Consider the following 12,899-nt stretch of genomic DNA (forward strand, 5'->3'; position numbering starts at 1 on the left):
CTGGGGCAGCCGTGGAAGTTACAAAGTGAGGGGGGCGAGGGTGAGCAGGACAGGGAGCCGCTTCAGACCCCAAATCCAGAGGCGGTGGGGAGACGTGGTATGCCGAGTGGGTGCAGCAGACAGCCTCTGCCGCCCAGGCTTCCCCCTCGGCCTTCCCCGAGGTGCCCTGCCACCTCCTCTGGGGTCTGACAAAATGCACATCCGCCAGCCACTCCCAGCTCTGCGTGCAAGGAGGGCGGGTAAGAGGGGTTCTGTGTGTGTCTGTCTTTTTCTTAGGCGAAGTGAGATCCCCCAGTTTCTGGCGAGGTCTCTCCCAGCTTCTTAGCGTGGAGGTGAGTTCCAAAAGCAGGGCTTATTTCCAAGATTCTTCCGCAAATCGCAGCCATTGCGCTAACCTGCTGAGAGAGGAAAGGTTGATTAAAACCCGAAGGCCTCTTGGTGGCGATTCCTGGGAAATCGGAGGTCAGGGGTGTCTCATCCGAAGGGAATCAAAGGTCTAGAAGCAATTTACTTGCCAGAAGTAACATTTGGACCCCGTTATGTGTAAATTCAAATAACAATGTAACCCAATTTTCTAAGCCAGTAGCTAAATCCAGAGAGAAATTACTACAAAGAACAGAATCTGACAGTAATTGCTGGAGGCTGCCAAATGCTTGCGGAGTGCCCCATTGTGGGGTGAAATTCTCTTCCACCGGGGACAGCCAGAGAGCCAAGGGGGAGGGGGGTGGGGGCAGGAGACATTAATTGGCAGTCACACCCTGCTCGGAGGTGAGATCTAGGGAGTGAGTGCTCTCCAAAGACAGCACTGGGCTACACTCCCCAGGGATTTTAGTGTCTCTCTCTCTCTCTCTCTCTCTCTCCCCACCCCCCCCAAGAGAGGGCAGGAAGCTGACTTCTATCTGGCCCTGCCTCTCACACCTCTCAGAAAACCCTGGTGCCTGACCCGGCCTAGCAAACGCTTGGTACAATAACAGCAGAGTCCAGCTGTCCCCCTCTGAAGAGCAGGCAGGGGCAAGGGCAGCTGTGCCAGCCGGTCGTGAAGGTGCCTACCTAGCGCACTTGGAAGAATACTGGACCTGAGCGCAGCGATCTAGGTTGCCCGTCTCTTCAATGACTTTCTCAGTGATCCTAGGTAAGTTACTGCCTCACTCTGAGCTTATGACTATTGTCTGCCTTCAAAACGAGGAGGAACTAGAAATACTATCTCTAAGCTTCCATTTCAAAGGGTGCTGTGGGGCAGTTTCCCGCCAGGCCTTAACCTGGGCGTGCCCGAGAGGTAGAGAGGGGGCGTAATGGGCGGGCTGCACGGTGGTGGGCAGGTGTCTTTTAGACAGACACTCCCAGCGCCGCTGGGGGTCCACTACCTTCTGCTCCGGAGGGGTAGCGACACTGCACCACGGGCTCCCTCCGCCGAGGGCATGGCGCACAGTTCAGGGGCAGCCCCTGCAGGGCGAACGCGGGGTTGCCAAAGGCTTTGGCTACACAGGAAGACTCGTCACACGCGGAGTCTCTGGGGACCGCAGGTCGTCCGCCAGAGCCTGGAGGCTGTCCGGGAATCAGATGGCACTCAGGACTTCGTGGCTTGGGCGGAGTTGGAGGTGCGCCTTCGACAGCGCTGGCTGCCGCGGTGTGCGCCAGCGACCAGATGCGCGCTTTGTCACTGCAAGGGTAGTGCATGGTCAATGTGGGGCCCCCCGGCTCGGTCTGGAGGAAATCGGCTTCTCCCGATCCAGGAGGCTCACTGAGCGAGAAGCGGGGCGCCGCGAGGCCGCACTCTCTGCGCTGCAGCCAGCCCACTCGAGCTGCGGCGCATGGCGCGGGCAACGACTGCGTGTCCTTATGGAACTCAGCCAGCCTGTCCGTGGCTGTGACCACTGCCTCTTCTTCTTCGGGCTCCTCCTCCAAATCTTCTTCCTCCAGGTCTTCCAGGTCACTCAGACGGAGCGCCCGAGCTTCCTGGCTGGCAGCAGCAACGTCTGCAGGAAATCAGGAGCGAGTGAGAAAAGCCCCAGGCCCCGAGGGAAATCTGCCCGAGTGCCCATCCCCGAGAAGCTTTTAGCAAGATGCGCCCCGCACTCAGGGCATTCTCGGTGTAATTCACCAGGCTGGCCACACCACCTCTTACGCTTGCCCCTGGATCGCGCCTGCCCTTGGGAAAGAATCCCCAGCCCCACCTTGTCCTCACCCCCTTGAAAGCTCCTCCTGTCCCTGCACCCCCAAGCCAAGGAAACCTATAATTCCAGCTGCTCTAAGACCTGGATCTCAGCTCCTCAACCCTGTAAAGGCGAGGGGACAATTTCTACCCAATTTCCACACCCACAGGTGGCTGGCGTGTATTATTTAATTAAGCAAATATTTACTGAGTGCCTATCGTGTGCCAGACATCACTTAGGCATTAACTTGGGGGATACAGAAGCAAATAATACAACTTCCAGTGGGGCTGACATTCTGGAGAGGGTCACGGTGATAATAAGGAGGGTGAAGGAAATAAAAGGGGCTGACGACAGAGAATCACTGGGAAGCTACACTGGCTTGGGTGGCCAGGGAAGGCTTTGCAGAGGTGACACATTTAAGTCGAGAAGAAGATGGTGCGATAGGGAACTCGTGGCAGACCGAAATGCCCAGGCAAAGGTCCCGAGGCTTTTAGGGGGTGTGAGTGCAAAGGCAAGCGTGAGCGTCCGCCATGAAGGCTGCCCCACAGCGCAGCCGCGGCAATCCAACGAAGCCGCATGGCGGCTGGGACAACGCGTGCGAGGCGGGGTGGCGAAGATTTTGGCACCTTTGGTGTCACCGTTCAGGCAGCGCAGGGGCTCCTCCGCTCCACGCTCCGCCTTCCTCTCCTCCCCGCCTTTGTTCTTGGGCGCCCACGTCATCTTGTTCTCCTTCTTCAGGCGCCGGCGCGCGTTGGCGAACCAGGTGGACACCTGGGTGAGGGTCATCTTGGTGATGATGGCCAGCATGATCTTCTCGCCCTTGGTGGGGTAGGGGTTCTTGCGGTGCTCGTTGAGCCAGGCCTTGAGCGTGCTAGTGGTCTCTCGGGTGGCGTTCTTCCGGCGCCCGGGGCCACTCAACTCCACGGCTCCGTACCTGTAGGGACAACCTGGCTCGCAGTCTGAGGCGGGGAACCTGGGGCGGCGGGCGGGAGGCCGTCTGTGGCCTGGAAATGAGCTTCTGCTCCTCTGCCTCCTTGCTCAGCCCCTCCCCCCACGCTGCCCAGATCAGCCCTATCTTGCCAGGCGAGAGGGAAGGACGTTGGGTGCCAGTCACCAAAGTGCCCCATGTCTTACCGGTCATACTGGTACTGCCCCAGAGTAGGCTCATAGGGATAATAGGCTCCTGGCTGTGCTAGGCCAGGTGTGAAGTTCCCTGCTGCCTCCTTAAATTCATACTGTGGATTCTGGTGGGGTAGAAACAAAGAATTCAGAACTATTTACATTTGGGGAGCGAAAAGGTGGGAAAATTGCTAAGGGTGTAAACTCTGAAGTCAAGTTCGGTTTAAATCCCTGTACCACCACTGGTATTGGCTGTGTGATCCTGAGCAGAGTTAAACACTCTATGCCTCAGTTTCCCCTTGGTAAATGAGGATAACAATAGTACCTATAGGTGATTGAAGAAGAGCGCTTGGCAGAATTCCCGGTGCAGAATAGACCCTAATGAAATATTAGCTGTTATTATTACTGTTATTACTTGAGTCTCCCCCCCAACCCTCCTCCCCACCAGCTGGGGAGCTTCCCTACATTATGCTCCTTCCAGAACTATTCCCGGGCCCTTTGTTTCTCTGTAACTCTGGGTAAGTAATTGACCTCTCTCTGCCCCTCGATTTCCTCATCTGTAAGCTGAGAGAAGTAATGACTTGCCTACCTCGCAGAATTAATAGAAGCGCAAATGTTTTCTAAACGCTGTGGAGTTCTGCAAGCTGTACAACAGTGTGAAGATGTAGTTTGTTTGTTTGTTTGTTTCCCCCTTATGCACAGTCTTAACTCTTTCCTTTCCTCGGAGTTGTGCGTCCTTCCTAAATTTTCCCTGGAGATATCACATTGGAATTCACCCCCGGCTGCTGCTGCTGCCCCCAGGCCGGGTGGGTTCCGGGGTTCCGGCCCAGGCCCCACCTCGTGTACTCACCAGCGCCCCGTACAGTGCGGGCGGCTCCGGGCTGTAGGGCAGGTATCCGGGGTAGCTCGGGCCAGCTGCAGCGGCCGCGTAGGGGGCTCCATAGATGCCCAAGGCCGCGCCCAGCTCGGGGCGCGCACTGCCCAGCAGGCGGCCATCGTAGGGTGCGCAGCAGAGAGCGGCCGCCGGGGTGGAGCCTGAGGCCACATCTGGGACCGAGCGCGGGGTGGATTCGCAGCAAGTGGCGCTTGAACTTGCAGACACCAGAAACTACGAGTGCGAGAGAGGGGACACCGGAGGTCAGTGACAGGCGCCTCGGGCTGGCAGGAGCCAGCGGCATAACTGCCCATGGATCTCTCAGTCATTCAACATTAACTAAAAGCCACCGTGTCCGGAGCATTCTGCGGAGCACTGGAACGGGAATTATCCGAAGACGCGATTTATCCAAATAAGAAACACCCAAGCTGTTGCTTAGGCTCCAAAGTTTCAGGGGGTCCGGGCGATGAGAACAGTCTGTAACCCGAATTACAGAAGCCAAACTCCGCGGGTTCCCTCTCGGATCCCCGCCCCCTTCCCCATCACAGGATCCTCCAGAGGCAGAGCTAGAAGTTGGCCTTAGAGACTATCATCACGTCTCACATCGACTCCCATTTTATTGACAGGGAATGGGGACCGGGGAGAGTGCAGACTCGTTCAAGATCACAAAAGGGGTCAGAGGTCGGGCTAGTACTAGACCCCAGGAAAATATACTCTGCACTCTGGAGAGAAACTGGAGAACAGTGGTGAGTGTCCCCAGAATTTGCCCAGGAAACCCTTGTCACCGCGCGACACCACATTGGTCTGGAAAATCGAAGGAACCAGAAGCAGCGAGTTCGGATCGGCCCACGGATGCGGGAGGATAAGAACATAGGTCAGCAACGAACAACGGAAAACTGATGAGATGACCAACGCTCCAGCCTGGAAAGTCCTTTCTTTCCTTTCCTTTTTTATTAATTTCTTTATTATTATTATTATTATTATTATTATTATTATTATTATTATTATTATTATTATTATTATTTCGAGACTCTCTCGGCCACCTCGGATATCCGTACAATAAGGAGACCTGTCTGGAAGATTTCCGTGGTCCCACCCACCTCGCCGAGCGCGTGGTCAGAGTGCTCAAGTTTCGGGTCACCCGATTTTCCAGCTCGCACCGGGGGCCTGGAACGTTCCCGGCGAGGGACTGAGGAGGTCAGAGGGCACGGTGGCACATTACCCCGCTGCCCGCTCCTTCTGGCTTCCCCGGAGCCTCGTGCAAGAGGAGGGCGCTCAGGGGCAGGAGCGCGCCCTGGGCGTCCCCTCTGCCCAGTCTGTCCCCATCCCCCATGGAGCCGCCTCTTACCTGGGAAGCGCTGCCATACGGGTGTCCAAAGTGCGAGAAGGACATGGTGGCTGTCCCTGGCTCGCCTGCCTCTTCTCTTTCTTGTTTCCGCCTCAGCCCGTCGTATCCGCGCCTCCAGCCGTGTGCCGCCTTGGTCCCTTACACGGCTGCGGATGCCCAGAGGCGGGTCCTCCGCCCTTTTAGCGCCACTGGAGGCATAGCCAGGGGCAGCCCAGCTGCCAAGCCCTGCGCTCCAGAAGGCGCTCCACCGGCCAGCGTGGTCCGGAAGACAGAAGGGCCCATGGATGGGCAGGGGAAGGAAGAGGATGCGAGTTCTCAAAGGCGCACAGTGGCGAGGCAAGGTGAGGCGCGGCTTTCGAGGTGTCCCAGTCCAAGGTGGCCAGAGGCTCGATGTGACGTCACGGTAATCCCGGACCGCCAGGCGGGCCCCCGGGCCCTGGGGCCCCGGGCCACCAAACGTGCCAAGCGCAGCCAGCCCGTGCGCGCGCGCGCACTCTCACTCACTCGCACACTTGTTCGTGGAGCTTTGTGCAGCTGGTGAGGTATGTCAAAGACCCTGAACCTCTCTGCTTGGCGCTAGATCCTATCCCTTTTCGCCTGACACTCGCGCGCGCGCGCGCACACGATCTCTCCAAATTACCCGGGAGAAGTAAGAGAAACGCCTCCCTCTGTGCCGCGCAGGCCCCGGGCGCAGCGCGCTAACCTCCTCCCTGCGGCCCCGAAGAGAAGAGAAGCAACCTAGGCGGCGAGGGAAGAGAAAAAAAAAAAAAAAAAAGAGAGAGAGAGAGAGAGAGAAAAAGGGGGGAGGAAGGCAAGAGGGAGAGGGAGGAGGGGAAAGGAGAGAGATGAGGAGTCTAAATGAACAGAGGAGCGCGGGGGAGGGGAGGGGACTGGGGCCGGCGAAGGCTGGGTGGAGGTTGAGCACTGGCAGGTGGAGGAGAGCAGAGGCTCTGGGGAAGTCTCCAGACCGACTTCCGCACCCCTCTGCGGCGGGGAAGTTTGCTCTCTTTGGGACAGCGCTGGGTGGCGTCGGTGAATCTCACTGGCCTGTCTGTCTTTGTCCTCGGGGATCGGTCTCACCAAGACTAGCTGGATTCAGGCCCTCCAAGCTCTGCCCTTTGCAGGGCCTTGACCTCGGGGCTTCTCTGCAGCCGTCTGGCCCTAGAATAGGCCAAATAGCGCCCCCTCGAGGCCAAGGTTCGAGTCCCCTCGAAGTCTACCTGGAAACGCGCCAAGTCTGACCCCAGGTATCTGCAGACGGCGGGCTAAGACTCCTGGGCATCTCCTCCGAAGGCGAGGCTTGGCTGCCTCCTGCGCACCGCCCGCTGTGTCCACGGGGAGCGGGCACCCGCAGGAAGGCGCCGGGCCGAGCTGCAGCCGCCGCGCTCCGCTGGGGGTGGCGCTGGCGAGCCGCCGATCAGCCGCCCAATCTCTTCGCTCTGCCGGGACGCCTGGCTGGGCCCAGCTGTCTGACCACCCTCCCCCAAACTCCAGCTCAGGGGACCTCAAGGGGGCACCGATGGGCGGAGGAGCTCGTTGGAGCCCGGGAGGGGGCTGCGTCCTCTAGGCCTGGTTCGGGGACAAGCGGCTCGGGTTTGCGAGCACCGTAGACTCTGCTCACCCCAAGGCTCAATCCCCAGGCCCGGAGCCTCCCCTCGAGGGCCTCCAACTCGCGTATTCAGGAGGCGAAAAGGGACCGCTGATCTGGTGGGCGGATGCTGCAGGAATGAGAGTGGAACTCGCTTTTGGATTTGTAGGCCAGCAACCTGAGGAAGCCACGCTTTTCACTCACCGGGTCACAGCTCTTTACAATTTACACAGTGCCCCGGCCGTGCCTCCCCGGAGGAATCAGGGGGCTTGGACCAAGAGCCCAGTTTTATTTTCAAGTTGAAACACAAGACCACGTGGCCCCAAGGTCAGGGACAACCCAGGTCTCTGCCATGGGTCTTTGGGAGGCCAGGAGGAAGCGCAGGGACCGGACAAGTTCTGGGGACCTGGCCCAGGATCTCTAGCCTTTGACTTTGCCTTTGGCACCTTGCAGGGGAGACTGGTAGGCCCGGAAGCCAGCGACCTCTTTAGAACGGCATCTCCAGCTTCTTCTTTTTTTTTTCTTCTTCTCTTTACAGGTTCTGCAGAAGCGCAAGGCACTTAAAGAAGCCGCAAACCACAGACTCCTCCGCCTGAGAGTCACAGGAGGACAAGCTCCATCCTAAGTAGTAACAAACGCAGCGAGGGGTCCTGGCTGTGCTGCTGAGGGTCGTTACCTTGGAGAAACCTTGCGTTCAACCGAGAAACTCCTAGTTAGAAAAAGAATTATAGTTGTCGCCAGATTGATTTAGTGATAAAAATTCACCCTCATAGATAGATCCCTTGATTTCTCAAAATGCACTTTGGAGCCCTGCACACATTTGCGGCTTGGATACATCTAAGCTATGTTTTAAAGTAAGAATTGGAGAGAATTCATTCAATTAGTCCCTTGGGGAAGATTACTGCTAATTAATTAATTGCAAACATTTCCAGAGGGAAGGTATGTCAATTGTAAAGTAATAAAATTAGATAGTTGAAATCCTTACTCAGCAACTTTGATTGCCCATTTGTTCCTAAGCAGATTTTTTTTTTTTTTTTTTTTTTTAATGGCAGAAAAATGGGATGGTGGTGGAGAAAAAGCATTAGTTCTGTCCCCTGGCGATCTGGTTGCAAAGGAGAAACTACCACATAGAAGGTATTGATTTTTAGCTGATTTATAAGACCTCTGCGGTATCAATGCGTTCGCAGGGCCTCCAGGCCTTCCTCTCTTTGCTCTCTAGGATTAAAGAAAGCCAACAAGGTTTTTCAAAAGAAAAAGAAAGAAGAAGAAGAGTGGTGAAGTAAATTGGGAGGTAGGACTGTGAAGATGCCTCAGCTTTTTTGTTTTACGTAGAAAAAGAAAACCAGAAAAACAGGTCTGAGTGAAGATACCTTTCTACTGTCTTCAGAGTTGCTCTGTGGTATCAGGATGTCTTCCCCAACGGCGGGCTCCCATCTCCAAGCTCAAGAGGGCTTAATTTAACATCTCTTCCCCAGGGAGAGGTGGCACCCACAGCGAACCTCTTCTGGAACGCTGACACGTGATCCTCACCACCGTGAGCTGGGAGGGTTCTCTGAAAATGGTTCTTATAAAGAGCGCCTGTTCTTCATATCATTTTGGGACCCCCGTTTCGGACCCATAGCGAAACGAATTACTGGTTAAACCGATAGCAACCTCTATCTGGCAGAAACCTCAAGTGAAAAGAAGTTAGTTTCTTGGAAAGTCTGATCCAGGAGCGCTGCTGTGAATTTGCTCTCAGTCCTCCTGACTTGACAGGCACCCATTTCCGCAGCCGAGGGCTCTAAGCTTCTCCACGATGCTGACGTTTGTTGCATCGTTCGGTGCTGATTAATTTAGTGTCCAGGAACAGGCCCAGTTATATGTGTGTACACAGAGAATTTATTGGCACAAGTAAATAAACCCATCAAATACAGACCCTCCCAGTTATATTTTAAGGAGTCATTTCACTTAAAGCATTTTAAACAACGGTACAGATTATCTCGTATAATATAGGTACTCCGTTATTTCCTCTAGCTGCTCATTAAAGCAAATATGAAACAAAGTAAATAGTCAAAGGCCTCTTTGGAGCAAAATGTACTAATCCACCTTGTTTATTTCCATGTTGCTTTGCTCTAAATGAACTGAGGCAGAGTGAAGGATGTGTCTTTCATAATAAACTTGAATGCAAGTACCAAACACACACAGGAAACCAAATCATGTTCCGTTATGTTGGGTTAAATATCTATCATTTCCTAATGGCCCATAAAGATAGCAGATTTTACCTGGAAAAAGAGGGGAGTGGAATAACAACCTAGAAACGCCCCAAATCAACTTCGAATGCCTCCCAGAGAGAATGTGTAAGTATATGGAGACATAGATGAAAATATCCTAAATTATATTTTTTAAGTACAAATTTTTTAGGGGCTGCTTTTGAACCGAGAAGAATAAGATTCCCTCCAATCTATGCATGAATGAACAAGTCCATCTGGACAGACGCATCTATAATTTATACTGACCAGTCACCGCAGGTCTCCCCGAGTAAAGCCGCAATGAACACTAATTGTTTTGACGGAAGTAGCGTGCATGGCACGTGACTGTGAAACGCAGCGAGCCCCTGCCCTGCCTGACTGCATTTTGTCAACAGCAACGATGCTGGCATCGGGAGGGGAACGTGAAAAGACAGTAATTCCCAGATGAGGATGCTGATGTCGCTTGTCAGGAATGAGGTAAATAGAAAGAAGGAATGAACTTCTGGATAAAGGAATCAAATGAGACCGAAGGCCGAGATCTCAGGTACAAACCTGAGCATAGAGTTAAACACGATAGCTCGTTGATAACAAAATTCCTCTGCATTTAGTAGCATGCTTTGGAGCTTTCCTAAACACCTCAGTTTTATCTTGTCGACCTCTTGCGATAAGGAAGTTGGAGAGATGAGAAGCAAAGCCAAGATCACGTACGTAACCCAGGAGATGACAGAAGGGACCAGAATTCAGACCTCCCGACTTTGGGTCTTGCCACAAGACGGTATTCTGAGCACACACACATCCAGATGCTGCCTGCCCAGGGGTGTTGCTAACTCCGGTTGGGCTGAGAGAGTTCACACGTAGCCCTAGTTTAGCAGAGAAAATACATACAGCGATGCCAGTCTAAGCACCCAAGTTCAGGTCTCTGCTACATGTTTTTAGAGCAACCTGAATTATGAAAGAGCTTATGTAATAATTTGGGAGTTTTAGAAATTTGGTATGGATTATTAATTCAAACAGAAAACAGCAAGCAGACCTAGCTGTAACTAAATATATATTAAAAACAAAAGAACAACCAAAAAAAAAAAAAAAAAAACCAAAAACCTCTAAAAAATCCAGCCAAGGTTAAGTCTACATATCTACGTTGGTTTAAAAAATAATGGAATTTAATGACTTTTCAGGAAGAGAATTTTTTTTTTTTACTCTTTGTTTTTGCATCTGTAGACTGAGGAGTTTCAGAGGTTTAGTGCTCACTTTCGAAGTGGTTTTTATGTACCAAATTCTTGATTATTTTATCTTGGGGATGGTGGCCTTTTACTAACGATAAGCTCAAGGCATCTCATGTGTTTTCAAGGAATTAATTAAATTAGAAAGTAAACAACAGATGTATGCATTTGAAAACCAAGGAACAGTTTTTGAAGCCAAAATCTTTGGGAAAGAAACGCACGGAAGAAAAAAAAAACACCTTAAATGAACAACACATAAGGACGCACTGGGATAAGATGCTATGTCCTTTTTCTGCTTTGGGACAGAGCCTAGGCGTGGTCTGGAGTGTACAATTAGGAACAGAATCATGGGCTAGACAAATGGGAAAGGGCGCTGGGTGGTGCTGGCTCCGACGACAGCTGGAGACTGTGCGTTTTGCACACAGCATCGCTAACAGGCAGTTTATAAGGATGATATTTTGTCATTCCTTCCCCTAAAGGATTTCACTGTAGTAGACTTTAAGGCTTCAACGAAAATATGAGCAACTTCAAGCCATACACGTTTTCATCTTACTAGTTGGCGTTCTCTTTCACTGTGTTTTTTTTTTTTTTTTTTCCAAACTTCTAAGGCCGAGCATTAGAACGGACCAGGAGCCTTCTTTCTGGTGCCACCTGGGGCCCTACTTTGGGGAAGCTGGGACCATTTGTGATGTCACGTGCTGGCCACAGTAATTTACGACAAATCTTCACAAATCAATAAAAATATAGGAAGTATATCATTTTTAAAGGAAAAAAAAGAGAGAAACACACGAGACGTGCCCATTAAGGGCATAGCCATTCTAATACCTGCGTGTCTGCTTGGGCCTGCAATTAAAAACATGCTGATAATAAATCTCCTCGCAGTCTCTTATAATGCTTTTAACTTTCCTGAAGGTTCAAATTGGTATCCCAAAAATGTGCCAGGACTCTCACAGGGTATTTTATAGACTCATAAATAAATATGGCAATTAATCTATGCTATATTTCTTTCATATTTGATGACAATTTATTATGGCATTCACCCATTCAGTGCACAAAAACTCTAATGCACTTAAAATCGGATTTCAAACCAAACATTTTATGGGAAAATATAGTATTGATCATCCATTTAAAGATATCATGAAAATGATTCATAACCTGCTGTAAAAAAAAGATCTCAGGAGGGTCTTTTAAATAAGTGGGGTGGTGGAATAGTCTGTTCATAAACCCAGAGCTATTGGATCTGTTCCTCTTGTTTTCTTCATTTATCTTTGAGTTTCCAGCACTGATTACTTTTGCATGTTGCTGTTTTATAAGAAAAAACACCTTCCATAACATTTTTCATGGTGACAGAGGTTATGGAGTTTCACAGTGAGTATTTTCTACTGCCATTTTCTGTTGAAATTCTGTCTTCTGGAAGAGTTTCAGGGGCGATAGAGATGTTTCTGATACTTTGGAATCAAAACCAACGCCACGGCCCCCATCGCAGTTATTTATTGTTGACAGATCGTGGTGGCTCTAAGCTGTGTCAGGTCTCTGATGGTCTGGGATCCTAGGGCACGGCGGATGCTCCACTATCTAGCGGGAGAAGGTGCTAGCGAGGATATCAGAGAATCCGAGGGTGCTGGCCTTTCTCTTCAAGTAGCACACGGATTGTCTGGGAAGAAGAACATGTAACATTCATAAGTGTTCGATGGACACTTATTGCGTGTGTGCTAAATGCCGGGCCTGGTTCTAGGAGGCGAGGATTCAGCACTGAACCAAACAGGCTCCTGCCCTCATGCAGGCTCCATTCTAATGAGTTAAATATTCTCACATCATCCTGGAATCTCTCGTCTAGCACCACAATCATTCGAGAAAGCGGCCTAATGTTCTTTGAATGTTCGCAAGACAGGGGACGTGAAGTCAAGCGCTTTTTATGTTACCCTTCATCCATTCCTCCGGCAAGCATTTATTGAGTGCTCGTTATTAAAGAGGACTGAGTTAGGGTCTGGGGATTTGGTGGTCAGCAAGACAATTAAAATCCCTGCCCCTCGTGCATTTGCCGTTTAGCTGCAATATCTACCTGAAATGAGATACCGTTTGTTTTTCGTTTTACAGGAGCTGGAGCCTAAGAGAGCTTAACTTGCTCAGTGTAACAGAACTCGTATTGAAATTCCGGGTTTGGAGTTCGAGCTGCTGGCATCGAAGTCTGGGGAAAACAATGTATTTCGGATTAAATGCTTACTTGCCGAAATGATGCCGTTTCAAGAAGTGACCACCCCGCTTGATATGCAGTTGTTCCGAGCTGCTTTGTTCCTTTCCTGTTGTGTAGTTGGGCTCCCCTACCCTTTTATGTCTACGCAATACCAAATATCTGCATTGCAATGGAA

General features: G+C 51.5%; 1 protein-coding gene across 1 annotated transcript; it reads right to left on the reverse strand.

Moving 5' to 3' along the window:
* Positions 1 to 375: 375 nt before the first annotated feature.
* On the reverse strand, positions 376 to 5,727 carry IRX6 (iroquois homeobox 6). Its single transcript, XM_011360179.2, has 6 exons — positions 5,495 to 5,727; positions 4,123 to 4,380; positions 3,288 to 3,397; positions 2,780 to 3,087; positions 1,365 to 1,976; positions 376 to 398 (listed from the first exon to the last, which is right to left on the reverse strand). The coding sequence occupies exons 1-6, from the start codon at positions 5,537 to 5,539 to the stop codon at positions 391 to 393; spliced, it is 1,341 nt and encodes a 446-aa protein (XP_011358481.2). The 5' UTR covers positions 5,540 to 5,727; the 3' UTR covers positions 376 to 390.
* Between the last annotated feature and the right edge of the window lie 7,172 nt (positions 5,728 to 12,899).

Source organism: Pteropus vampyrus, unplaced genomic scaffold (genome assembly GCF_000151845.1).
Source record: "Pteropus vampyrus isolate Shadow unplaced genomic scaffold, Pvam_2.0 Scaffold51, whole genome shotgun sequence".
NCBI lineage: Eukaryota > Metazoa > Chordata > Mammalia > Chiroptera > Pteropodidae > Pteropus > Pteropus vampyrus.

Excerpts from the sequence above, each read along its gene's own strand:
- IRX6 (XM_011360179.2), bottom strand. The coding sequence starts at position 5,539 with ATGTCCTTCTCGCACTTTGGACACCCGTATGGCAGCGCTTCCCAG. Across the intron at positions 3,088-3,287 it reads GGGCAGTACCAGTATGACCG|GTACGGAGCCGTGGAGTTGA; the intron begins GTAAGACATGGG and ends TTGTCCCTACAG. Across the intron at positions 1,977-2,779 it reads CCTGAACGGTGACACCAAAG|ACGTTGCTGCTGCCAGCCAG; the intron begins GTGCCAAAATCT and ends GATTTCCTGCAG.